Source organism: Corylus avellana, chromosome ca5, assembly GCF_901000735.1.
Source record: "Corylus avellana chromosome ca5, CavTom2PMs-1.0".
In the NCBI taxonomy this organism is placed as follows: Eukaryota; Viridiplantae; Streptophyta; class Magnoliopsida; order Fagales; family Betulaceae; genus Corylus; species Corylus avellana.
The window spans coordinates 32,865,477-32,892,202 of record NC_081545.1 but is presented as its reverse complement, the minus strand read 5'-3'; the positions used below and the strand labels follow the sequence as shown (position 1 = coordinate 32,892,202).

Here is a 26,726-nt window from a genome sequence, read left to right as displayed (position 1 = left end):
CTGATTGGTAAGACGTTAATTTTTTATCCTTATTTTGTTTTCATCCGTCCAAATATACCATAAATGAAAGAAAGAAAAAAAAAAAATTCACCTTCATTTGAAAATGACCTAGCAAGCCATGATCCAATCCAATTAATTAACCAGGGAGGGACTCGTCAAAATCCTGCACTCATTCAGATTTGTTATGTTTATCACACTGTGGGACTGGGGCCGCTTTTGATTAGACGCGGACCCCTTTCGGAGGGAGATGCACAAGGCCAAAAGGACCCAAGGTGTAGCCAAATTGTCAACTATGAAGACTTTCACATATTAGATGACGACAAAGGCAAAATCATAAATCAACAACTACTAACTACCAACTTTTATCTCTTGTAAATTCATTTGAAAAAAATATTTAACATCAAATTTTAATTTTTTCTGATTCGTCTTCTTCATTTTTTTTTTTTTTTTTTGGTTCCTTTGACAAATACAAGGAAAAAAAAAAGGATAACGGTGATTTAAGATTAAAAAAAAAAAGATGATTCAATTATGGATCTTATAAACATCATATTAAAAAATAGATAAAAATGAAGGACACATTTGATATGTAAATATACCATTAGAATGAAATGGTTACCCTTATAGAATAATTGTTATTTTTGTTTGATTTCACATAATGTCGTACTAATGTTATAAACAACTTATTAAAAATAGATAAAATTTACAAGTAATATTGAGAGAACAATTTTAACGAGTGTGTCAAAATTGCCTTATTGAATGAAGAGAAATGTCAACAGTTAATATATTTTTTCATATTTGGTTTATCTTATTTTATAAATTAACTATTAGATTTGCAGATTTTTTTTTTTTTTACATGTCCACATAAGGAAAGCGGGAGAGGAAAATCGAATTAGTGACCTCCGCTTCATGAGGCGTGGTTCACAGCCGATTTAACTACCATTTGGGGACATTAAATTTATAAACTTATGTTGGACTCTACACAAGTCAATAGTAGACCCTATAAAACAAAATTTAGAAGTAATATTGAGAGAACAATTTTAACGAGTGTGTCAAAATTGCCTTATTGAATGAAGAGAAATGTCAGCGGTTAATATATTTTTTTATATTTGGTCCATCTTATTTTATAAATTAACCATTAAATTTGTAGATTTTTTTTTTTCTTGACATGTTCACAGAAGGGAAGGGGGAGGGGAAAATCGAACTAGTGACCTCTGCTTCATGAAGCGTGGTTCACAGTCAATTGAGCTACCATTTGGGGACATTAAATTTGTAGACTTATGTTGGACTCCACACAAGGCAATAGTAGATTCTATAAAACTAATAGTTGATTTATTGAATTTGTTAAAAAATATAGACAAAATATAAAAAAACTTATTAACACATAGCATTTATTTTAGATGAATGTGCAATATAATTATAATATGTAGTATTTCTCAATTTTAAAACATAGGTGAAGCTAGTGATAATTTGATAAAAGTTGAAGACCTCTAGACAGTGGAGTATCTATCTCCTTTTATTTTTTTATATTTTATATTTTATATTTTATTTATTTTTATTTATTTTTTATTATGTCTTTGTCCAAATGCGACCCTTTAAAAACTTTAGACTCAACTCTATGATTTTAATTTTCGTCTCAAATTTCGTTGTGCTCGCGCAAACCTAACCCTAACATTCCATTTCCTAACCTCAGAAACCCTATTCTCAACGTGATTCGAGCCAAAAGATAGGGTTTTCTCATAGGATCCAATTTCCGTGTTAATCGGGTTTTATGGGTTCGAATTGACGCTTCGGGGGGCTAATTCGGGTTCGGTTCGGATTTATACCGAGAATCGGAATCTCTGTGGTGGTAGTAGGGTTTGTGAGAGAGCTGTAATCGGAGAAGATGAGCGCTCCGAAGAAGAAGAACTTCCAGATAGAGGCGTTCAAGCACCGGGTCGTGGTGGATCCCAAGTACCCAGAGAAGACGTGGAAGATTCTGGAGCATGCGATCCACGAGATTTACAATCATAATGCTAGCGGGCTCAGCTTCGAAGAGCTTTATAGGTTTTGCCGCTTTGTTTTACATAATTGCACAGTTTTTTTGTTTGTACTTTTTTAATTTTTTTTGGCGATGATCAAGAACATATTTAATGAATTTTTGGGCTTCGATTATTATGCTATGTCTATCTTTCAAAATTGACCTGGATAATGTTTGATAATGCATGGGTCTTTTCGCCCCTGGCTTTGTTTTGTTTTGGTAAAAGCTTGGAGTGATTCATAAAGCAAAAAAGAAAAGAAAAGAAAAGCTTGGACATGGATGAGAAGTGCATTAATAATGTAGGATTCATACGGTCCGAAGTAGTAAGAGAGCAAATCGAAATTTGGTTTATGCATCTGGAAGCAAAAGAAAAAAGATTGAAAATGATGCAGAAAATGTTGCTTGCTGTTGCATGCGTAAATTTGAAACTGTTGGAAGCATGCCATTTTCAATTCAATGTCCCATGTCAGTTTGGTGTTACTTTATATCTGATTTGTTCCCAGACTAGTGGAAGATAGTTTCAATTTCAGGAGACTTCAGTGGTATCTCTGTGTGTACTAGTTGTATTTCAGCGTGCTTTATTTCCTCTGATGCAGTGTCCCTTATGAGGTCTCTCGCATGCTGTAATTTCTTTTTATTTTAGCTATATGTTTTACAGATATACGTTTTAATGCTTTGATTCAAGCGCAATATGTGGTTTTCCTGTGATATACTGGTGGACTCTCTCTCTCTCCATCCCCTTTCCACCTATTTTCCTACATGATACTGTGTCCGTAGAGATATTCGCTCTCTCTCTTTTTTTTTTTTTTTTTTTTTTTCACTTAACTACCTCCCCGATATTTTATCCTTTTTTTCTTTTTTTGTCACTTCTAAGATGAGCGGTTGATATCTTTCTTTCCCACCACTTTGCGTTTTCTAATGTTTAAGATTCTGAATACATACAGGAATGCTTACAACATGGTGCTGCACAAATTTGGAGAAAAACTCTACTCTGGACTTGTGGCAACTATGACTTCGCATCTAAGTGAAATATCTAAATCGATTGAAGCTGCACAGGGGGAGTTATTTTTGGAAGAGCTGAACAGGAAATGGGCAGATCATAACAAGGCATTGCAAATGATCCGAGATATATTGATGTACATGGATAGGACTTTCATCCCAAGCACACACAAAACCCCAGTTCATGAGCTTGGGTTGAATTTGTGGAGAGATGTTGTTATCCACTCCAGCAAAACCCAGACTAGGCTTCGGGATACACTTCTTGAGCTTGTGCATAGAGAAAGGAATGGAGAAGTTATAAATAGGGGTTTGATGAGGAATATTATAAAGATGCTAATGGATTTAGGTTCTACTGTTTACCAAGAAGACTTTGAGCACCATTTTCTTGAAGTTTCAGCTGATTTTTACCGTCTTGAGTCTCAACAATTTATTGAGTGTTGTGATTGTGGGGATTATCTAAAAAAGGCTGAGAGACGTCTAAATGAAGAAATGGAGAGAGTGTCCCATTATTTGGACACAAGAAGTTTAGACAAGATAACTAATGTGGTCGAGAAGGAGATGATTGAAAGTCACATGCAGAGACTTGTCCATATGGAGAACTCGGGCATAGTTAATATGCTTGTGAATGACAAATATGAGGACTTGGGAAGGATGTATAACTTGTTTCGCAGAGTGCCCACAGGACTCTCAATAGTTAGGGATGTCATGACTTCATACATTCGGGATACTGGTAAGCAACTAGTTACTGATCCAGAAAGGTTGAGGGATCCTGTAGACTTTGTGCAGCGGCTCCTGGATTTAAAAGATAAATATGACAAAATCATCAGTTTGGCATTTGGCAATGACAAAACATTCCAGAATGCTTTGAATTCCTCTTTTGAGTACTTCATTAATTTGAACACTCGGTCTCCAGAATTTATCTCTTTGTTTGTGGATGACAAGCTACGTAAAGGACTCAGAGGAGTTAGTGAGGAGGATGTGGAGGTTGTACTGGACAAGGTCATGATGCTTTTCCGTTACCTCCAAGAGAAAGATGTATTTGAGAAGTATTACAAGCAACATTTGGCCAAGAGGCTTCTTGCAGGGAAAACTGTCTCTGATGATGCAGAAAGAAGTTTGATTGTTAAGCTTAAAACAGAATGTGGATATCAGTTTACATCTAAACTGGAAGGTATGTTCACTGATATGAAGACCTCTCAGGATACAATGCAGGGCTTCTATGCGAGCAATGGCCCCGATTTAGTAGGGGATAGCCCTACTTTAGCTGTCCAAGTGCTCACTACAGGTTCGTGGCCAACTCAACCAAGTGCTACATGCAACCTTCCAGCAGAAATCCTAGGGGTATGTGAGAAGTTCAGGAGTTATTATCTTGGGACTCATACTGGGCGTAGGCTGTCTTGGCAAACAAATATGGGCACCGCTGATTTGAAAGCAACCTTTGGGAAGGGCCAGAAGCATGAGCTGAATGTTTCCACCTACCAGATGTGTGTACTGATGCTTTTCAATAATGCCGATCGCATGACTTATAAAGAGATTGAACAAGCCACGGAGATACCTGCCTCAGACTTGAAGAGATGTCTACAGTCTCTGGCCTGTGTCAAGGGGAAGAATGTTCTGCGGAAGGAGCCTATGAGCAAGGACATAGCGGAGGATGATGCCTTTTTCTTTAACGAAAAGTTCACAAGCAAGCTCTACAAGGTAAAAATAGGTACTGTTGTTGCACAGAGGGAGTCTGAACCTGAAAATCAAGAAACCCGGCAGAGAGTAGAGGAAGATAGGAAGCCTCAGATTGAGGCAGCGATTGTGAGGATCATGAAGTCAAGGCGGATGCTAGATCATAATAACATTATTGCTGAAGTCACGAAGCAGCTGCAGGCGCGGTTCTTACCCAACCCTGTTATTATCAAAAAACGAATTGAATCCCTCATTGAGAGAGAGTTTTTGGAGAGGGATAAAAATGATAGGAAAATGTATCGGTACCTTGCTTGAAGAAACTCTATGATTGTCTCATTTTGTCAAGGTATTGGACATGGCCCGTGTGGTTGTACCCTCCATTTATTTTAAATTGAGGATTGTCCTCGAATTACTCAAGCCTTGGATGGGTTTCAATGAATTCGATTTAGCATCTTTACTGCGTAGAATCTATGAGCTCCTCTTGATTGAACTCTTTGTGGGCTAGGTTGGAAGATGGGATTTTCTGATCCTGGCGGTCCATGTTATTTTCGCAGCAGAAGGCTGCTATGAACTCTTGGAACACGTTTGAGTCCCCCCCCTCAGGCAAACTTCTGGGCAGAATGGGGTAGCTCTACTTGTTGTTTGAAGCTCTGAATTGTCTAAGTTACTTTCTCAATCTTTTTCTTATCTTCATATTGTTCCATTTGCTGGTGGAATTGTCAATGTTTGTTTCTGTGGAAAAAACCTTGTTAAATGAGCAGAAGAAAACGTTGCCTTGTAAACTTACTTGTAAGCATAAAAAGGTGGAAACTTTGTACTGCTAGGTTCCGTGGACGAAAAAATAGGTAGCTCTCCAATTTGATTTAGTTCATTGCTATCATTTAATTCCAGCTAAAATTTGGTTTTGCACCACGTTATGATTTTGAAAAGAAAAAGTTTGACAAAATCAATAAACTAGTTTTTTCGGTTTCTCGTAGTAAAAAACTTTATTATCAACAGATGAATCATTTGAATAATAACTTCTACCAGCCGATTCTGAACAAAAACCAAGTAAATACTTCGTGACAACAGGCCGGGAATTGGGTTGAGGAAGGAGGTGTTCAGCCCGTGTCGTGGCATAGCAACCTCAAAAAATTTTAAATGGGCTTGAAACTGCGAGTGGCTAAACGGTCTGGAAGAGCTGGCTGCGGTCTTCAGCTTCCATGGGCCTCAAAGCAGAAAAGGGCCCTCAAATCCTCCATTCATACTCAAGCCCAACAAAAATCCTAGCAGAGCTTTTCTCTCTGTTCTGTCTTCGCCCTACCGTTCCTCCCATGTTAAACTACCTGTTCTAGCCGCCACCGGCACTCTCGGAAGTATAATTCTCATCCCCGTGATTCTCACTCCAATTCGCTCAGAAGCATGTCCGCGAAATGGCGTGCTCTACAGCACCGCCACCGCTACACTTATAACGCCGCCGTTTTCCCCAGCTCGTACTCCGAGTCCTTAGCCCTCAAACTCCAAACAACCTCTTCAAAATTCTACGAGGAGTTGCAAAAACTAGTCTCTCTCAATTCCATTTACGCCCAAGTCGACCACGCGAAGAGAGTCGCGGCCTCATTCAGCGACTTATTATCCAACGCCGAAGATGAGGCTTCGGTCTCCGAGGCCGCCCGCTTCTACTTGGAGGTGTTGTTCCTCGAGAACTCTCTGCCACTGCACCGAACCCTAGTCTCTGCCTTGGCCAAGACGCGCCACCATCATGCTCTCATCGGCGCCTGCCTCCATGCGCTTTGCGACGAGTATGGCGGAGGTAAGCGGACGCGCTTTTGCGCGTCGCGCGTGGCGTTGTCCGTCCTGGGAATGCCCAAGTTGGGGTATTTGGCGAACGTCGTTGAGGAGTGCGCTATTTTGGTGGCTCGAGACGCCGTTTCGAGCCTGGACGGCGTCGTTTCGGAGACGGAGGACTCGGCTCGGCCGTCCCCGATCGTCATGGAACAGTGCCAGGAGGCTCTCTCGTGCTTGTACTACCTGCTCCAACGGTTCCCGTCGAAGTTCACGGACTGTCACGACGCCGAGAATGTTCTGGGAACGGCCGTGACGGTCATTTTGAACGTCCTAAACTCAACGGCGTTCTCGAGGGACTGTTTCGTGGCGGCAGGGGTGAGCTTTTGTGCGGCGTTGCAAGCGTGTTTAAACGCTCAAGAGCTTGGTTTGTTCATCATTGAAGGTATATTCTATCAAACTACTCGTGGTTTGATTGAGCTTAGAGATGTGATTGCAAAGGTTCCTTACAAGGGTGATTTATATAGTGAAGTACGAAACGTTTCGGTTTTGAGTAGACTTTGCTTGATTAGAGGGATTCTTACTGCGGTTTCACGAAATGTGCTTAATACCCAATTTGATGTATTGGGGGATGGTTTGAATGGCAATGAGGTTGGTGAGAGTGGTGGTAATTCTGTTAAGACTATACTGTATGATGGGATTTTGCCTGAGCTCTGTAACTATTGTGAGAACCCAAACGATAGCCATTTTAATTTTCATGCGTTAACCGTGTTGCAGATTTGTTTGCAACAGATAAAAACCTCAATGTTAGCGAATATTAGTAACTTGTCAGGAGGTTATGATTTGATTCCGGAGGAAATGGGAGCCCGGGTGTTGAGAATTATATGGAATAACTTAGAAGACCCCTTGAGTCAAACGGTGAAGCAGGTTCATCTCATTTTTGATCTCTTTTTAGACGTTCAATCTTCCCTTCGATGGTCGGAGGGTAGTGAGAGAATGAAGTCGTTCTTGCGAAAGATTGCTTCGGATCTTCTCCATCTGGGGCCACGTTGTAAGGGGAGATACGTTCCTTTAGCTTCGCTGACCAAGAGGCTGGGGGCAAAGACTATGTTAGATATGAATCTTGACTTGCTGTTTGAAACGATACAGGCGTACATTGATGATGATGTGTGCTGTGCTGCCACTTCATTTTTGAAGTGTTTTGTTGAGTACTTGCGTGATGAGTGCTGGAGCAGTGAGGGTATTGAAAATGGGTATGCAGCTTTTAGAGGGCATTGTTTGCCCCCCTTTATGTATGGGCTTGCTTCTGGAGTTTCAAAGCTTCGCTCAAATTTGAACACTTATGCTCTGCCTGTCTTACTTGAAGTAGATGTGGATAGTATATTTTCTATGCTTGCTTTTATCTCTGTTGGACCAAATGGGCGTGAGAATGGACAGTTATATCCTGAGTTTGGTTCTGGGAACATGGAACTTAAAGTCGAACAGCAAGTGGCCATTTTAGTGTCATTGCTGAAGGTATCTCGTTCATTGGCTTTGATTGAGGGGGACATTGATTGTGCCCAAAACAACATGGTTCACCAGAAAGAGGGTGGGCTAGGGACAGATTGCCTTTCCCATTATGCTCTTGTCTGCATAAAGGGGATGGAGATTGAAGTCCCTGTTGAGTGGCTAGTACTGGCATTGACCCATGTTGATGAGTTACTCCGTGTAGATGCTGCTGAGACTCTTTTCTTAAACCCTAAAACATCTAGCCTGCCTTCCCGTTTAGAGCTCACTTTGATGAAGGAAGCAGTGCCATTAAACATGAGGTGTTGCTCTACTTCTTTTCAGATGAAGTGGACCAGCTTATTCAGAAAGTTCTTTTCTCGGGTTCGGACAGCCTTGGAGAGACAATTCAAGCAGGGGAGCTGGAAACCACTTGTATATCGCGATGATAATGAAGCACATCTTTCCAATGGAAGCAAGGAAACAGTAGTTCATAGAGCAGATGATCTTTTTCATTTTATGAGGTGGTTTAGTTGTTTTTTATTTTTCTCATGCTATCCGTCTGCTCCTTACAAGAGAAAAATAATGGCCATGGAACTCATTCAGATAATGCTTAACGTTTGGTCTATTGTGCCTTCTTTCCAGGAAGACTGTAGATCTCTTTTTCCTGAAAGCTGTCTTAATCCGTACAATAAAGGAATTCTATTACCTGATTCAACTTTGTTGTTAGTTGGGTCGATAGTAGATAGTTGGGACAGGCTGAGGGAGAGTTCTTTTCGTATATTGCTACATTTTCCTACTCCACTCCCTGGAATTTCAAGTGAAGACATGGTCCAGAAAGTAATTGCCTGGGCTAAGAAATTAGTCTGCAGTCCACGTGTGAGAGAAAGTGATGCTGGAGCTCTGACCTTACGCCTTATATTTAGAAAGTATGTATTGGAGCTAGGGTGGATCGTCAAAGCTTCAGTTAATATTGTCTGTTTTCGTCCACAGCCTGGATTAGTAAATGGCAATTATCAGACTGGTACACCCAGGCATCCTGTCATAGAATATATGAAATCACTTGTAGATTGGTTAAATGTTGCTGTGGAGGACGGGGAGAGGGATCTTTCTGAAGCATGCAAGAACAGCTTTGTTCATGGTGTATTACTTGCTCTACGGTATACTTTTGAGGAATTGGATTGGAATTCTGATATTGTCTTGGCCAGCATCTTAGAGATGAGACATTTATTAGAGAAGCTCTTGGAGCTCATTTTGCAAATTACTTCTTTAGCCCTTTGGGTGGTTTCTGCTGATGCTTGGTTTCTGCCCGAGGACATGGATGACATGGTTGATGATGATAATTTCTTGTCCGAGGCTTCAAATGAGGTGAGTGTGCCGACACATTCTTCAGTCCATGGAGACACGAAGTCAAAAAATGTCCAGGATGTTAGACCGGAACAAGTAGTTATGGTTGGTTGCTGGCTTGCTATGAAAGAGGTACTCATTTTTTTTCCGGTTCCTTTTTTTCTGTTCATTGAAGTGAGCTAATTATGCGCATGTTGTCATTCATTTCTCTGGTGGTAATCAGTTGTGTTTAGATCACAATGGATAGAATATGCCCATGAACTGCCTGTGCATTCAATATAGGTGCTCAGTTTTGTTAGATTTCTTGAGTTATATTAATTACTGTTAATGGTAATATATGTTTTTTGTCAGGTGAGTCTTCTTTTGGGAACCATCATAAGAAAGATTCCTTTACCAAGTAGCAGTAATTTAGATTCATTAGCGTCTGGGGTTGCCTTTTCTGATGCTGCTGATTCTTCGGTGATGGCAATATCTGATGCGATGCTTGATGTGAAACAACTTGAAACAATTGGGAGCCACTTTCTAGAAGTCCTTCTGAAGATGAAGCATAATGGTGCAATTGATAAGACGAGGGCTGGATTCACAGCTCTTTGCAACCGTCTACTTTGTTCAAATGATCCGAGGTATGTTCCCATTTGATCTTTTTACAGTTTCTATTTTATTTCATGCCTTTGACCTAGTTTGAAGAGGAATCACGATATATATTACTCTTGTATGTTATTGGAGTCGACAACCTTGTTTCTTTTTAAGACAGCAGAAGCAGCAATGCAGATTGCAATAGAAAAAATATATATTATATCGCCAACCAACTGCTCCATTATTGAAAAATAACAAAATTCCTGCAATAATGTCCATGTTTTTTTTAGATGAAAAGGACCATTTATGAGCAATGCTGGTCAGACTGGCAAGTTAATCTTAGCTATTGTAGCATAATCTTCAATTTATGATTTGTCATAATTTGAGCAACTGTACTTGCAGATGTATCTACATTCCCTCATTTACTTTGTCTCAGAACTGAGTAATGTTTAAAAGAGAATATGAATCTGGAAATATATGTTGTTTCTTTGAGAACTTAGACCAAATAGATTAGAAATAAACAAGAATGTTGAAGAAATACAAATTGCAGTATTCAGTGATGGAATGGAATCAATTCCCTTCACATTGATTCAACCAGAGTTAGATTAGCTTTAAGAGAAACTGGAAATGCATAACTATAAATTGCTGAATTCATGGTGAAAATTATATTTTAGTTGGATTACAAAAACATCAAATATTAATTCTTTCTGAAAGCTCAGAGATATATTTAGATTCTGGATGTTGAGAAGGAAATTCAAATCAAGTCAACCAACTAAGCTGTAATTATAACAAATAGGAATCAACTATTCCGCATATTACTTCCCTTTGCACTGTGTTGAAGAGTCTGCAGTCTACAAACAATGTTATTTTTTATACTTATATTTAAAGTATCCCATGGTCAAATCTTGGACTCCATGTTTGTGGGTTTGAATCTGTTCATAGGTTTTTGATGGTTTCTCTTTTCATTTAAACATTGTAAATATATTTTCTAATATGGTGTGTCCCTTCTCAGACTCTGTAAGTTGACAGAATCCTGGATGGAGCAACTTATGGAAAGAACTGTGGCCAAGGGACAAATAGTTGATGATTTATTAAGGAGAAGTGCAGGCATTCCTGCTGCATTTACTGCTCTGTTTCTCTCGGAGCCAGAAGGTGCACCAAAGAAGCTCCTCCCTCGGGCACTACGGTGGCTAATAGATGTAGCTAATGGGTCTATGCTGAACCAAATTGAAACCAGTGGCACAAAAGGCGACTCATGCAAAATTTTGTCAACAAAATCAAACCAAGAAACCAAGTATGCATTGCAACCTCAAATAAATGAGAGTGAAAACTCCTCAAAGATGCGTGATGAGGGTGTCATTCCTACAGTACACTCATTCAACGTCCTTAAAGCTGCTTTCAATGACACCAACCTGGCTACTGATGTCTCAGGCTTCTCTGCTGAGGCTTTGATTGTTTCTATTCGCTCTTTCTCTTCGCCATACTGGGAGGTACGAAACAGTGCTTGTCTGGCATACACTGCTTTGGTACGTCGCGTGATTGGATTCCTTAATGTTCAAAAACGAGAATCAGCTAGACGTGCATTAACTGGGCTTGAATTTTTTCATAGGTATGGTTTCTTTGACTAGCAAGTTTGATTAAATATTTCTTTGTTTACTTTTGGTGCACTTAGTACTTGGTTATACAATTTCCATTTGCCTGTAAAATGTTTATTAGAAAGTCATCAATATAGAACCCTATATGAACCTGTGGTGGAATGATTCCCTTTTGGGGGTGTAACTACACTACAAGTTCTAGTCAATATGACCCCTATATTCTACTTGTTGGAGTTTGATGTATCTTGGGTAGAATTTTAGCCGCTGTAGATTGGTGTAGGACTACAATATACTACAATCAATGCTGAAAAATTGCACGTTGATGCGGAGGAGAAAATTTGGTTGTAAAGAGACTTTGTGGAGAGTGAAGTGTTAGGGGTGGTAAGAGAATTCAATGGTGATAAGGGCCCCAGGACCTAATGGATTTTCTATTGCTTTTTTTCTAGAAGTGTTGGGAGGTATTAAAAGAGGACATCATGGAAGTTTTTAAGGAGTTTCATAGCCGAGGGAAGTTTGAGAAGAGCGTTAATGCTACTTTTGTGTCCCTCATCCATGGTGTGTACAAAATTATTTCTATGGTCTTGGCGAACATGTTGAAATCAGTATTGAGACAGATTGTTTCAAGTTCACATAATGAGTTCATCAGAGTTAGACAATTGAAGCCTAATAGGTAGAAATCAAAAGAACTTGATGGAGAAGGGAATCTTTCAGATTTGTTATTTTTACTTTGAAAATTTCTTTATTACATGGCTCCTTAGTGCATGACAATCCAATTTTTGAGCTTACAAGCTAATCCTTAATCATTATCACAATTGGAGTTGTTTTTAGCACATGGGGAAAACCTTGGAGGGGGAGGGGGGAGGGACTACATTGTCTCGATGTGCTTCTTCTTATTTAATATGTAATTCGCAGTTATCTGAATTGTTTTATTGTCAGAAAAGTGGAAGAATGGGAAAAAATAAAATTTAGGATTACAACAAATATTTTGCACTCATCTTTACTGAGTGCAATGTATTCCTAAGCAGTTGCATTAGTTATAAAAAATAAATAATAATTAAAAAAGAAAAAGAAAAAGAAATAATATTGGATTACAACAAAATATATTGTTCTATTGGACTCTGTTTGGTTGTGGGGCTACGGGGGAAACTGAAATGTTGACAAGAATAGGTTGTTTCATTTGTTTATTTATCTATTTTACAAGTTCTGAACATTTTTGAGCTGCTTCAGTCTTTCCTCTTTTTTCTCTCTTTGTACATACTGAGTACCAATTGAAGGGGACTCGGTTGCCTTATTGTTCGATTAAACGAAGGACACTTTCCCTTGGAAGTTCACTTGCCAACATGGTTGTCTTCTGTGAATTTGTAAATTTTATTCAAAGCGGTTAGCCTGGCATAGTGTCTCTGTCTTTTGTCAGTTCACATAGTAATTTGGAAAGTTGTCCAAGAACTTTAACCCTGCAGAAGTCTAGTTGGTTATCTGTGTCAATTTTTAAAACCATTTAGTTCTTGATTTGAGAATTGAGACAAAAGAATAAAATTCTGGGGAGGGGTTGGATTTTTCGAATTTGGCTGACGAGTTTTGGTGATTGGGTAGGAAAAAGAAACACAAATGCTACGTCAAGGAATTACAAAAAATATAAAAAAAAATCAATTGCAAAATTTGTTTCTATATTTCGGTTTGGTCCTTGTAATTAATTCATATTGACACACCTTTGTTCTTTTTACTGTGGCTTCCAACCTCTGTCTGATGATGACAATTTAGTTGGCAGTTTTAATTTGTATACTTTCTTGTCTGACATACACGAGTCTTTAGACCAAAAGAAGTTTGATTTTTTTTTTCTTCCCTTTTTCATATTTTGTTTCTGGGTTAAAATTTGCGTCTTTCTGATTAGCATGAATTTTTAATGATTTGTTTTTGTAAAATTATTTCTTTTATTAAACAATAAATTCGATTTACTTTTTGTGTGAAGGTATCCCTCATTGCATCCATTTGTTTTCAATGAACTAAAAGTTGCAACCGAGTTGCTTGGTGATATGCCCTCTGGACATTCAGAATCTGACCTGGCAAATGTTGTGCACCCAAGCTTGTGCCCTATACTCATACTTTTGTCCAGGCTCAAGCCTTCAACAATTGCAAGTGAGACTGGAGATGACCTTGACCCTTTCATGTTCATGCCATTCATCAGGAGGTGTTCAACCCAAAGCAATCTACGAGTCCGTGTTCTTGCATCTAGAGCTTTAACTGGTATTGTATCTAATGAAAAATTGCCAATTGTCCTTCTCAATATAGCCTCTGAGTTGCCTTGTGTGGAAAACCAACACACAGCATCCCCTGTTTCATTGGATGTGACCCAAGGTTCTCGCCATTTTTCTTTAAATTCAGTACATGGACTACTATTGCAGTTAAGTTCTCTTCTAGATATGAACTGTAGAGATCTTGCTGATTTCTCAAAGAAAGATCAGATTCTTGGTGAGTTGTTCCAAGTTCTGATGATGCGTTCATGGATTGCAAGCCCCAGAATGTGCCCTTGCCCCATTCTCAATGCCACTTTCTTGAGGGTTTTGGATCACATGCTTAGTATTGCACGTACATGCGGTATGAGCAAAAATTTCTATGCCATCAGGAACCTATTATTAGAGTCATCTAGAGAATGCTTGGATATTGAAGCTTCTTATGGGCTGTCATATTATGATCCCACCATAGCGGAACTTCGTGAACATGCGGCTTTTTCGTATTTTAGTTGTGTATTTCAAGCATCTAAGAAAGTGTCTGAAGAGTTTCTTCAGATGCCACAAAGATGTCCCCCACTTGATTCAAAATTGTTGAAGTTACCTGAAATAGAGAATACTTTTGCTGGACTCCAGGAAAGGCTGATATGCTCCTTGTCAGATACATCATATGAAGTTCGACTTGCAACATTGAAGTGGCTGCTTAAGTTCCTGAAAGCAACTGCACCAGGTTGTGAGGTCCATGATCTGTCTAGCAGTGAGATTAGGCTAATTCAGAACTGGACCAAAACCAACCTCCAGGCAACAATGATGAAGCTCTTAGACTTGGAAAAGAATAATAGATGCACATATTACATTCTCAGGATTCTTTTTGCTTGGAACTTGCTTCAGTTTCAGAAACTTAGTGATGAAAAAGGGACTCAAACATTTTACATTGGTGTGATGGAATGTGATTCTTTGTTTCAGTTTTGGGATAGGCTAATTTCCTTGTACAAACTAACAAGACAATCAAAGACTCGAGAAACACTCATCTGCTGCATGGGAATATGTGTAAAGCGGTTTGCCAGTTTATTTATAAGCATTCTAGAGTTGAGGAAATCCGCTGACCATTGCAAATCTGATCAATTGGAAAGATCGGCCCGCTTGTATGATTGCATCAGCTTTTTCACTAGCCTAATTAAACAACATAGTGCCTCTTCTGAGCCAATAAACATGCGCAAGGCTGCAGCAGAATCTGTGATAGCATCTGGATTATTGGAACAAGCTGTGCTTATTGGTTCTTCTGTGCTCAATGACCAAATCCCAGATAAGGATTTACGCTCTCATTTTGAGCCAAATGAAGCTCTCAACAAGTATGCTTGTCAAATACTGGATATATGGTTCACTTGTATCCAGCTGCTGGAGGATGAGGATGACGGGATCAGGCAGAGGCTTGCCTTGGATGTTCAAAAGTGTTTTTTATTGGAAGGATGTGGAAGATGCTCTCATGCTGGAAAGGTTCCAACCCAAGTGGAGAAAGTAATAGGGTTGTGTTTTGACCATCTGTCTTCTGTCTTTGCTCACTGGATTGAGTACTTTGATTACCTTTTGCAGTGGGTACTGAATGCAACTGGTTATGCAGTATCTAAAGGAGACCTTGTGAGACGGGTCTTTGACAAGGAAATTGATAATCATCACGAAGAGAAGCTTTTGATCTGTCAACTTTGCTGTTTTCATTTAGAGATGCTGCCAGTTTCAAAATCCTGGGCAGTTAAAGTCTCAGACAAAGAGGGATTCAGAAATTCTTTGTACGGCTGGAGGCACAGATTCTGCCATCAGTTGATGGTGTTCGCCAAGGACTATGTTGAGAAACAGGGAGGAGTTGATTGGATAGGAGGTGTGGGCAACCACAAGGATGCTTTCTTACCGATGTATGCAAATTTGCTTGCTTTTTATACCCTTTCGAAGTGCATTTTCAATGGAAACAGTAACACAGAGGACCGTACACCTCTGCTATCTGATGTTGTTGAACTTGGTAGAACTATTAATCCATTTCTTAGGAACCCTTTGATATTTAACCTGTATTTGTTAGTTGTTAGATTACATCAGAATAATGTTGGTACGACTGCTGACCACTTGATCCCTGAGTTTAGAGATGACTGTATTTGGGATGGTTTTGATCCTTATTTTCTTCTTAGGTAAGATCGAGTATGTACAATAGATGCAAGAGTCATATTCGAGTCCTTAATAGGGGCCCTTGAAATTTTTGAGAAATGTACAATTTCTGTGCTACAGTCTTCAAAACTTGCTTGTTTTAAAAGCTGAAGTTATATGAATGTTGAATGAGATTATGTTTTATCATTTTTGTTCTCCCTTGGTTGTTGCTTGTTAAAGGATACCAAACTATCACATCTTTCTCTCAAAGTGGTTTGATATACAGTATGGCATCAATCTGAGTCTTTGGACTCTGATGTCTGCTTGGCTTCTGTATAACCTAAGAAGATTAAATGGTAACCTGACAATATGGTCACCATTTTTGAAAAGAGAATAACTTATATAGGGAGGTTGCACAAAAGGTAGGTTTTGTGCAATCAATCAGAAGGTGACACTTAAGCTAAATTTATCGGACTTAAGTTTTTTTAAAAAAGCCTATCTACACCAGATTATAAATAAAAATTAATTGTTTTTTTTTTTTTAAAATAAATAAATTTGCAAGCCACCCCTCCCCCACTTGGGGTGGCCGGCCGCCACCCCAAGGCCATGGGGTGGCTGGCCTGGTGGCCATGCCCACCATGGTCTGGTGGTCACGTCATTCTCAGAGGGGCCATGGGAGGGTCGTGTGTCACCCCATGGCTTGAGTAGGATGGCCGGCCACCCCAAGTGGGGGAGGGGTGGCCGCTCCAATTCTATTTTTTTTTTTTAAAAAAAAAATAAAATTATTTTATTAGAGTATAATCTGGTGTCGTTGAGTTTTTGTTTTAAGTATAAGTTTAATGAAATTGGCTGATGTGTCAGCTTCTTATTGGTGGCACAAAATGTGACTTTTGTGCAATCTCCCTATATAAGTTATTCTCTTTTGAAAATGACACCGAATTATCTTCACCACTTAAAATAATAAAGAGTCAAATGAAAAGGAAATTTACATGTAACCTCTGTGTAGCTAGAGGATACTGGGAGTTGCAGAGTCGGCTCATATGTCATTCCAACTAAAAACACATTAACAAGATGGACCAATAATTAACAAGTTGTCAATTGGACAGCTTGAAAGCATATTTCCTTCATTAAAACAGCCTAAGGTTTGGCTGTCTTTTTCTTGTGCTTATTTATTTAGTCAGTCATATATTAATACTAACGTAACGGCTTTTGGCAGAACCGCTCTTGAAATAATTTGACATATATGGGTACAAATTACTATCTATTTGCCACAATAAACAAAGATAAGTAATGTGAGGAATTTATTTGATAGGTAATTCTATACAATCTCGACTTTTGAAATTATTATTTAACTTGAAATAAATTACGAATTTTAATTTAATAGTAATTTTAAAATTCATTATCTTTTCTTGCCCACTGTTGGCAACACAAGCTAGAGATGGTTGCAAAGCTTGGTTTGAGCAGATCTTTTATCAAAGGGCAATACTTGGGTAACGTTCTTTAGTTTGGTTTTTTTTTTTTTTTTTTTTTTTTTTAATTGAGTAAGGAAAGGGTTACAAAGAAGGATCCTTTCCACTCCTGATTCGAAAGGAAAAAGGAGAGGGCGATCCTAAAAACGAAAAAATGGTGGACTCCCCAACAATAGACCCAAAACAAACTAAAGCAGTGTGAAAATAATTACAAAACGTAGAAAATGGGACAAACAAATGACCCGGTCTTCTCAATGAGCCGTGCAAGGCAGTTTCATAAGCAAAAGGGGCACAGATTAAGGCGAACCTATCTGAACCCCCACTTGTAATAAGGTGTTTTATGTAAGAAGGCGTTCCCTGGTGCTATATTGGACTTCTGTAATCTAATGTAATGGCTACATTTGCGAGCCATTAAAATGCTTCTTGCACATGGGAGTTCAACTGGTGAAAATAAAAATCTGCCAGAGTGCAGCAAAGCAAAAAGACTAGTAAATAACATGACAATCTGTTACAAAGTGTGACCAGCACAGTAAATCCTGTGTAACCACAAAGGTTTGTACTAACTAGAGATTGCACTTCTCGTTGCCACGAACCATAAGACAAAAAGAAAGATATAATGGCAAGTATGCCAGAAAGAGCTTAGCTAGCTCCCTTGGTTTCGTCTTCGTCATCTTCGTTATCGTCTTGTTCTTCATCATCATCAACATTTTCCTGCACAGGAATTGTCCAGCGGTCAGGACAAGTGAATAATAATAGTCACATACGAGGCACTAACAAATATGAAGGGTATCATCTAAAAAGGTTCATGTAGTTGACTGCATTTCACAGACAGCACATGAAGCACAATTAAATATGATTAGCGATTCTCTACAACGTATTGTAATGCCTTTGCCTTTTTAAAAAATAAAAATCTAGGCTTTTCAATCCAGATATTACAGGAATTAGAATAATTTTACCACTTGAATAACAGAAAGGCCCCAAAAGATTAGGTGGGAGAAAAGAATGCTAACCAGTCCATTAATTAAGTTGGTTACAATGCTAAAGCTAGTCACAAATTTTGAATTGCTAACAGACTTAAGTAATGGGAAATAGACATGTATATTGCTGCACCAGCCAAGAGTTGATACACACTTGTAAACCCAACCAACAAGTAAACCACATCGTGCTAGGAAGGAAAATGGGGAATAGGAGAGGTAGAAAGCACTCTTCCATATGGAAAGAGCAGCAGTGAGATAGTGGATCACCTTTCTCTTCACCTCTCTTGTTGTCCGAGATTTGTGGTCTATAGTTTTTTTTCTTTGTTTGGAATTTCTTAGGTAATGTCTAGAATCGAAATTGCTTGTTAATTAGAATAGGAAGATTTGGGAGTTGAAAGTGTAGTAGGAACTGCAAATGAGCCCTGCGCCCTGCTATGTCTTATGGATGCTATTTGTGTGATAGGAAAAGCCGAACCTCCGATGTGGCTGAGCTACTGTTGTTGCATAGTTAGATGTCTGTTTCATCTAATATTTGCATGTTTCCAATTTTTAATTTCTTGGAATGATTATACTTTTGAAGCAGATTTCTTTTGGGAGGTTATTATCCTGTGTGCCGGGGCACCCCTATATCTTTCTAAATAAGATTCATTACTTATATCATCTATCATGGGAGAGAGAAAATAACTGCAAAATATATGTAATCATGAGGTCACGTGGCACATGAGACATTGAAAAGTGCAAGTGAAAAACACAAAATTCCCAACGATAACATAGCATGCTGACCACACAACAAACATCTGTGTGTTCGTGTAGTTATTCAAATAAATAATACTGCGTAATACCTCTTCATCATCTCCATCACTATTAGAATCCTCTTCATCAGCCTCCTGATACAGTGAAATCAAAGATTTACTCTTTAAACAAAGTTGAGAGAAAAAAGCAAACAATAATTTAAGAAATATTTTTTGGGTTGCTACACAGACAAAAAAAAATACTACAGAAAAAAAAAAGGAACAGATGATGAATAAAATTACATTGTTAAAATACTTAAGAGGATTGGGCCACAAGTCCTCCTTTATTATCTCTGCAATCTGCAAATTCATGGGGAAAACCAAGTAATTTAGTAAGATAAATATGCAATAACACTTCAAAAGGTCATCATTAATTACTCACATAAGGAACCAAAGTTTGAAACTTAAGAATAAACCGCACAACAACCCGATAATTAAAATAACAGAACAGAACTTACCTCATCATGGAGCTCTGTAATATCTTTCTGTTGGGTTTCACCAAACCAACTAAAGAAGCTGCATTCTTAATAATATCGATGAGTAAGTCAGGGAACATGCCTATGAAGATGAAAAGTAAAACAAGAACAAAACAGGAAAAAAAAATTTCTATGGAGGTGGCTCAGAAATCAATTTTTTCTTCATATTTAACATGAGCTATTATATAAAAATACCGTCACAAAAAAGCAACAATGCCAAAGGTTATTAGAGGAAGAATTCCAGAAAAACAACTCATATGTCTATCTATTGGTCAAGTAATGCTAATCTAAACCTGCCTTTCTCGTTGTTAGGTAATTTATTTATTGTAAACTAAAATGAAAGAAATGAAATATTGTCATGCATAAAAACCATATTGAAAGCGAGATTTCCTTTGTGACAGAAAACAAAATCAAGCAAAGTCTGAGGGTATATAATGATCTAATCTGTGAAAAAGGGTGCACTATTAGAATGAGCATGAAGTAATTTAACACCCCTCATAAACCCAACCCCAACAGGCTTGAGCCTAATTCAACCCCCTTCCTACAATAGGACCGACATCCCTTTCTAATTTAAAATGATACAATTTAAGATAAGAAGTATATGATAAATATGTAAGTATAACAGTCAAATTTTTTCCAACATGTATTTGCCCGAAGAAACAATCATATGAATTCATACCGTATGCGCACATTATCAATAATTATGTGGCCCATTCCATGACTTCTCAATCTTAGGTATAGTTCTACTCAGTGCCTACAGGTATAAAATATGCTGCATTTAAGAATGCAAAGAGTGGCTAGAAAACCACCTCTCATCAGCATGCGGCCGCTTGTTTCCTTTTTTCTCGTGATCAACTCCATTAGAAGCAACCTTCACAATCATTACCAAATCTTAAGGAAAAAAGGAGGGGATTGCAATTAAATAAAGTAAAAATTGCCAAAGGTGTAACCATTACCGTTCCCTCCTTCCACTTGATGTTCGTACCAGTTATCTTGGTCGTTCCCTCATCATAGAATGTGAAGGTTTTCGTCAGCTTTGTGTCTTCAAAATAAGGATTCTCATTCATGTTCTGAAAATTAGGAGTTGGTTACACAGAGACACATTAGCAATTCTCATTAAGACACCATTAAACTGCATAAGAAAACTATATAATAAACAAAATTAGTATAAGAATAAATAACAGAGGCAACAAACTAGCACCTCAAAAGAATCGAGAGGTCAACTAAGCAAGCATGGATGAAGAAGCTTACAAATGTAATGGAGTACCCCGACTTCACATCTTTAAAATCCACCACATCTAGAGAGTCCAAGTAATTGAAGATCTATTCAAGAGTAAAGAAAAGGAAATCAGTTAAATTGCAGGAGCATTTATTCCCAGTCTGCTGAAACTTCAGAATTACAATACAATATTGGTCTTCAGTAATTTACACAAACAAAAATCTGAATCCAGTAAATTGTAGAAAAAGGAAAGTTAAAAAAAAAAATTGTACATCTAAAGACTTAGTTGATGTCAGAAGGAACATTCTGATTAACTAATTTTCAGTTCGTGCACCATACCTTCTGGTCTTCCTCACTCAAAAGATCACAAAGTGCAGGGTGGCTCAGGAACTGCATAGAGAAAAACATGCATAAGTCATACAGCCGTAAATGTAGTAAGGATAGACATGCATTGTTACACATCTGAAACGTTATTAAGTTAATTAGAAATAAAAGGCTTTGAGGATGTATAAATCACTAACAGCAGTTAACCAGAAGTCAGGAATAGCTTTGATGATCTCATTCCGTTTGACATAGACAGGTCTGCGTATCTCATTATACTTCTGCTCAACTTCCAACACCTTGTCGCTGGCCTCTTCATTGACCTGTCGGGTGCCAATACAATTACTGAACTTCATCAAAATTATAATCCATTTAAAAATCTCTCAACAATTACAACTACCCCAGTTTCAAACTAGTTTGCAAATAAACTGTATTGGAAATACAATTATCTAATTCAATAAAGAAAAAAGTAAAAGGAATATAAAATCAATGTATATGGGAGCAATTGCAAATCCCCAATAACAGTATTGCCCCATTATGGTTTCAATCATACCCTTTTATTTTTGTTATACAAATTTACTGATTTGAATAAGCACATTGCATGAAATTTCAGTCACTAGCAACAATAACAGTAACAATCTGAAGAGAACATCATAAAACCAACCATAGCAATGGCTCACAATTTTCCTCCATACATGAATATGGGTTTGTAGCTTCAGTACCAGCACTATGAAAAGGAAATAGAGTAATTCAATTCCATGAGAATGAACAGAAACCTCAAGATTATAGGATTGCAGGTGCAGCATTTACAAGCAACTCATTATTTATACAATTTAACACACCCTGGCCTTATGTTTCAGAATTGAGTTAAGGGTTCCTTTAGTTCCTGAACCTGAACAGTCCAAGGTTCAAATTTTTTTATTTATTCCAGCTATATGCTCATTTTTCTTCAGAAAATTACTCTAATGAATCATCATTTACAACATCATTGCACACGTTATCACAAAACAGTGTTTCCAACAAACAAGCTAAAGTACACTACTCGATGATACACAATTATTGCAATCAACAAAAGCAAACCCACTCTCCATATCCCAGTTTAAACTCTACCCAACAAACCCAACATACAAAAAACCATATTAGCATAATCAAAAATCTACAGTGATGGGTCATCAAAACAATCATAGTGACATAAACACACATAACATGCATGATGCAGCTACACAAACAAACAATCACGCACGAGAATAGAAAAGGGAGTTGAAAATATAACCTTCTCGAGTTCATCTTGAACCTCCTGCAAATTCTCGATAGACAGAACGAGCTCACCGTCAATGTTATCGGAATCCTCCGCGACCTTCGATTTTTTCCCCTTGTCCGCCACCATTTCTCACCCTAAACTTTCTCGGGAAAGTGAGGGAAACGGCGAGCTCAGCGATGAGGCGCTTTATAGGCAGCAGAGACAGAGATCGGCCAAGGGGTTTTAAAGAAAAAGCAGGGTTGCTTTGGTGGTTATTTATAGCAGGGAAGTAGAGGAATTTCTTAAGCCTCTTTGCATTGTATCTCCGTACCTCTGGGTCGTGGGTGGGATTGTGGGCCCCACACTTCTTAGGGTTTAAGAAAAAGATATTTTAGGACACAGAGAAAGGTTCACTGGTCTCGACGTCACTCCCATAATTTTTCCACTTTAAATTCTTTTACTTAAACCATCAAGATAATTTTTTTTTTTTTCATTATAAATTTTTGGCACGTTTGTTACTTGTTACTTTAGAGTGTTTTAGAGGGCTTTTTTTTTTTTTTGAAAAATTATTTTAATTAGATATAAAAAAATAATTATTTTTGGTTTTTTTTTAGGAGTGTTCTAGGTTTTGAATTGTATGTGAATATTTTTATATAGATTAGTTGTGACAAAAACTTAAACACACCCTCTACATTAAAAACAAGTTCATCAAAATTGTTAGAACAATTGACCATGTGTCGAGGTAACAAATAGAAGTACCTTTAAGGAAGAAAAAACACAGCAAAAGAATTTATTTGAATGGGTCGGTAAGGAATAGATATGATAGTTAAGTTAATATGAGTAACGAAATAATCTTAAGAAAAGTAGATATAGTGCGAATGAAAGAGATGAAAATCCTCATTTACCTTATGTCTGCCGTTGTTTATACAAATTTTGTCGTAACCATCTACCTCCTGTTATGCCTTTATTGGATACTTTCCTATTGCAAGTATTTCTTATATCTCACTACTCTTATCATGTAATTGTCTCACCGCGAATCATGAGGAATGAGTTCCGAGCAATTCAATTATTATAGGCATGGACCATATTTGAGGCAGGGCCCAACAAATATTATTTGTTCACCATCATTATTAACACTAAATTAATAGAATTTAAATTATGGTTAATGAAATAGTTTTGGTCAGTGGAGATTTGGGCTGCCAAAGGAGCGTTCCACAGCGATGCTTGGGCTACATATATACGTATACTCTTAGCCCAGTCTTCGCTGAGCCTTTTTTTTTTTTTTCCTTGTATGTTTGAAAATTTTCATCAACTTTTTTTATTTTTTTTTTTAAAAAAATACAATGCTTCTATTTTATATGGCACAATGATTTTTTTGGCAAAATGTCGATGTATATGACACTTAAAACCACGTATGTGCACAAGATTTGTGGTCAATGAGTTACTAATTACCTAACCTAATGGAACGGGTCTGGTTAGCAATTTACTAGTGGATAAACTTGTTAGGTACCGGGCTAATAGATAGGTTAAAAGCTCAAGAGCTAACAAGACGCCATATTAGGTTGGTCCAATTTAACGCTTATATTTTAAATTGGGCTCCACTAAGATTATAACAATCTATCACACTTTTGTGCCAATATCCATGGCAACGTACTTTATAGTTGGGCTTTTCACTCAAGATATGGTAGTCCTTTTCATTTTCGTGGCATAGTATTCTATATAAATCGTCTCCTTTGAGATTTAAATACGTGAGGTTGTGTCGTACCTGCTTTGATACCAATAATGCTAGGTACCTAATCAATAGGTCAAAAGCTTTAGAATAAATGGAACACATAAAAGTTAGAATTACATACCACACAAACGTTGCACAAATATCCCACAAAGCTAATGTGGCAAGGTCTAGCTACTAGACCATGTAGCATTACTATTTTAATAAATAAATAAAAATAAAAACTTTTTTTTTTTGGTTTAAAAAATTAATTATAGAGGGTAAACATTTACAATTTTAATTTTTTAGAGGAAATTTTAACCCATACACCTAATTTCGCCCTTGTTTGTTTGTGTAGCACGTAGCATAATTACTATTAATATAATCCTCCAGAAATACAAACTGCCATCATAATAATTCAAGTAAATGAATCCTGTGATCAACCAAGTGATAAAATATTGAAGTGACAAAATTTGAACAAAAATAAAATAAAAATAAAAATAAAAATAATTAAATCTAGAGGGTTCCATCCATATTTAGGAATTGAATAGCCTATTGATACTCCTCCTTCCATTACAAAATCAATGTCCGATTTTAAACTGTTCATTGATAATTAGATTTATCAGAGATCATGAATTCGATCTGGCAATATTCCATTTTGCCGCTTTTGACACCTCTTCTCTTCCTCTCCTTTTTCTTCCCTTATGCCTCCCCCCCACATCAACCTATAACACCACCATTTTGAGAGAAGAACAAGAAAAGTTGAGGGAGGAGATAATTAGGCAGAAACTCCAATTCCAAAAGCCAATTAGGTAGGGATTGGAGTAAGATTGTTAAATAACATATATTTTATGATGTCTTGTGGTAGATGGGCAATGGATTTTGGATCTTTTGGTGTATCAGATGAATTATTGGGTACTGTTGTGCCCATATTGGTGTATTGGGCATACTCCGGAGTTTACGTTTTGTTTGGATCATCAGAAAATTATAGGCTGCATTCAAGAAAAGAAGAAAATGTGAAGAACCTGGTTTCCAAGCAGACCGTTGTTAAAGGCGTGCTTCTTCAACAAACAATTCAAGCTGCTGTTGCCATAATCTTGTTCAAGGTATATATGTTAAGTTTATGGTCGATTCCTTTGCATGGTTTATATTCATTTCTTTCTTGCTTACGACGTTAATTAATTCTCCTCCTCCTTGAGTATTATAGCTGGGGTTGATCGATCATTGATGATAATGGAGAGAAATTGAAAACAAATTAAGGCACAACAAGGGAAGGAGATAGATAATGGGGAGCCTTGCTCAACCACTCTAATAATTATTCATAGATTAATACAAAATGACTTGATTTGGATTCTCACCTTTCCACTATACTATATATAGACTTAAAATTCAACAACCTTCATAAATACTAGGAATATGTCGTCATTAATAGTCAAATACAATTAATCAATACTTACAAATATATAATAAATACTCAACTTAAATTCAAGATAAGAAACATTGATTAAAACCATCTTTGTGAACAACTCTTAAACTTACAAGGTTGTAAATTGAATGCTTTTGTCTTTATATTGTAAGAGAGTCCATATAAGATTTATTTGTCCAAATAAATTTCAGACTATCCTACTACCACTACCTACTCGGGACAGGTGAGTTTCATATAGACTTTCACTTGTGCTGCTCATCAGATAACTAACAATGTGTAAATGCAGGTTACAGGAAATGATAGTGTTGCGACAAAAGATTCATGTCCTTCCCTCTTTGACCTGGGAACACAATTCTTCATTGCCATGCTGGTTTTAGACACATGGCAATATTTCATGCATAGATACATGCACCACAACAAGTTTTTATACAAACACATTCATTCTCAGCACCACAGGCTTGTAGTCCCTTATGCTTTTGGAGCTCTATACAACCATCCCTTGGAGGGGCTTGCTTTAGACACCGTTGGTGGGGCATTGTCCTTCCTCCTCTCCGGCATGTCCCCTCGAGCCTCCATCTTCTTCTTCTCCTTCGCAACCGTCAAAACGGTGGACGACCACTGCGGATTATGGATTCCGGGGAATCTCTTCCACATTGTTTTTAAAAATAACACTGCGTACCACGATGTCCACCACCAGCTCTATGGCAGCAAATACAACTTCTCACAGCCCTTCTTTGTTTTGTGGGACAGAATCTTAGGAACTTACATGCCTTATTCACTTGAGAAGAGGGCAGGAGGGGGATTTGATGCACGACCTACAAATGATTGTAATTAGAGGCAGTGATTATTTGATGGATATCCAGATGATTTCATCATTGGCCAAGAGTTTTTTGGACAATAATATTTGATTGGCTGCCGTGCCAAATAATTTGTATATACATATTAATTAATAAAGTTTATTTATATATGGATGCACTTTTAGCTATATTATATATTATTACATCATTTCCCAATCTTTTCTATGTTTTGCACTAGGGTGTTTACGCTATAATTTAGAGAATTCTTACAATCAGAATGTGGTGTAAACTCACTTATTTACAACATCCACTCAGATTTAAACACATCAACTTGAAACATAAAATAGAATAAACACAAAAATATTGGATTAGCCCATCCATGGTATCTTTCTGGAAACTATCGATCCACCTAACTAGCTAGTACACCCACCTCCTCTGCCAAATGCCCAATTAAACTTCCGTAATTGGGATTCACCAATATATA

General features: G+C 37.6%; 4 protein-coding genes across 4 annotated transcripts; 3 read left to right on the top strand and 1 right to left on the bottom strand.

Annotated features, from left to right (window-relative positions):
- Positions 1–1,608: 1,608 nt before the first annotated feature.
- LOC132181007 (cullin-3A-like) lies at positions 1,609–5,509 on the top strand. Its single transcript, XM_059594045.1, has 2 exons — positions 1,609–2,043; positions 2,962–5,509. Exons 1-2 carry the CDS (start codon positions 1,883–1,885, stop codon positions 5,003–5,005), a joined length of 2,205 nt encoding a protein of 734 aa, XP_059450028.1. The 5' UTR covers positions 1,609–1,882; the 3' UTR covers positions 5,006–5,509.
- Positions 5,510–5,995: 486 nt separating this feature from the next.
- On the top strand, positions 5,996–16,022 carry LOC132180738 (uncharacterized). The gene is made up of 4 exons (XM_059593657.1): positions 5,996–9,418; positions 9,638–9,909; positions 10,875–11,471; positions 13,427–16,022. The coding sequence occupies exons 1-4, from the start codon at positions 6,092–6,094 to the stop codon at positions 15,864–15,866; spliced, it is 6,636 nt and encodes a 2,211-aa protein (XP_059449640.1). The 5' UTR covers positions 5,996–6,091; the 3' UTR covers positions 15,867–16,022.
- A 1,738-nt stretch (positions 16,023–17,760) lies between these two features.
- LOC132182865 (NAP1-related protein 2-like) lies at positions 17,761–22,577 on the bottom strand. The gene is made up of 10 exons (XM_059596222.1): positions 22,345–22,577; positions 21,272–21,394; positions 21,090–21,140; positions 20,783–20,854; positions 20,488–20,601; positions 20,341–20,402; positions 19,514–19,571; positions 19,299–19,355; positions 19,107–19,151; positions 17,761–17,998 (listed from the first exon to the last, which is right to left on the bottom strand). Exons 1-10 carry the CDS (start codon positions 22,456–22,458, stop codon positions 17,927–17,929), a joined length of 768 nt encoding a protein of 255 aa, XP_059452205.1. The 5' UTR covers positions 22,459–22,577; the 3' UTR covers positions 17,761–17,926.
- Positions 22,578–24,894: 2,317 nt separating this feature from the next.
- On the top strand, positions 24,895–26,280 carry LOC132182180 (sphinganine C4-monooxygenase 1-like). The gene is made up of 2 exons (XM_059595369.1): positions 24,895–25,125; positions 25,732–26,280. Exons 1-2 carry the CDS (start codon positions 24,895–24,897, stop codon positions 26,278–26,280), a joined length of 780 nt encoding a protein of 259 aa, XP_059451352.1.
- The last annotated feature ends 446 nt before the right edge of the window (positions 26,281–26,726 follow it).

Excerpts from the sequence above, each read along its gene's own strand:
- LOC132181007 (XM_059594045.1), top strand. The coding sequence starts at position 1,883 with ATGAGCGCTCCGAAGAAGAAGAACTTCCAGATAGAGGCGTTCAAGCAC. Across the intron at positions 2,044-2,961 it reads AGCTTCGAAGAGCTTTATAG|GAATGCTTACAACATGGTGC; the intron begins GTTTTGCCGCTT and ends GAATACATACAG.
- LOC132180738 (XM_059593657.1), top strand. The coding sequence starts at position 6,092 with ATGTCCGCGAAATGGCGTGCTCTACAGCACCGCCACCGCTACACTTAT. Across the intron at positions 9,419-9,637 it reads GCTGGCTTGCTATGAAAGAG|GTGAGTCTTCTTTTGGGAAC; the intron begins GTACTCATTTTT and ends GTTTTTTGTCAG. Across the intron at positions 9,910-10,874 it reads CTTTGTTCAAATGATCCGAG|ACTCTGTAAGTTGACAGAAT; the intron begins GTATGTTCCCAT and ends GTCCCTTCTCAG.
- LOC132182865 (XM_059596222.1), bottom strand. The coding sequence starts at position 22,458 with ATGGTGGCGGACAAGGGGAAAAAATCGAAGGTCGCGGAGGATTCCGAT. Across the intron at positions 20,602-20,782 it reads CGGGGTACTCCATTACATTT|AACATGAATGAGAATCCTTA; the intron begins GTAAGCTTCTTC and ends CCTAATTTTCAG. Across the intron at positions 19,572-20,340 it reads CGGCCGCATGCTGATGAGAG|CTTCTTTAGTTGGTTTGGTG; the intron begins GTGGTTTTCTAG and ends TTAAGAATGCAG.
- LOC132182180 (XM_059595369.1), top strand. The coding sequence starts at position 24,895 with ATGGATTTTGGATCTTTTGGTGTATCAGATGAATTATTGGGTACTGTT. Across the intron at positions 25,126-25,731 it reads TTGCCATAATCTTGTTCAAG|GTTACAGGAAATGATAGTGT; the intron begins GTATATATGTTA and ends GTGTAAATGCAG.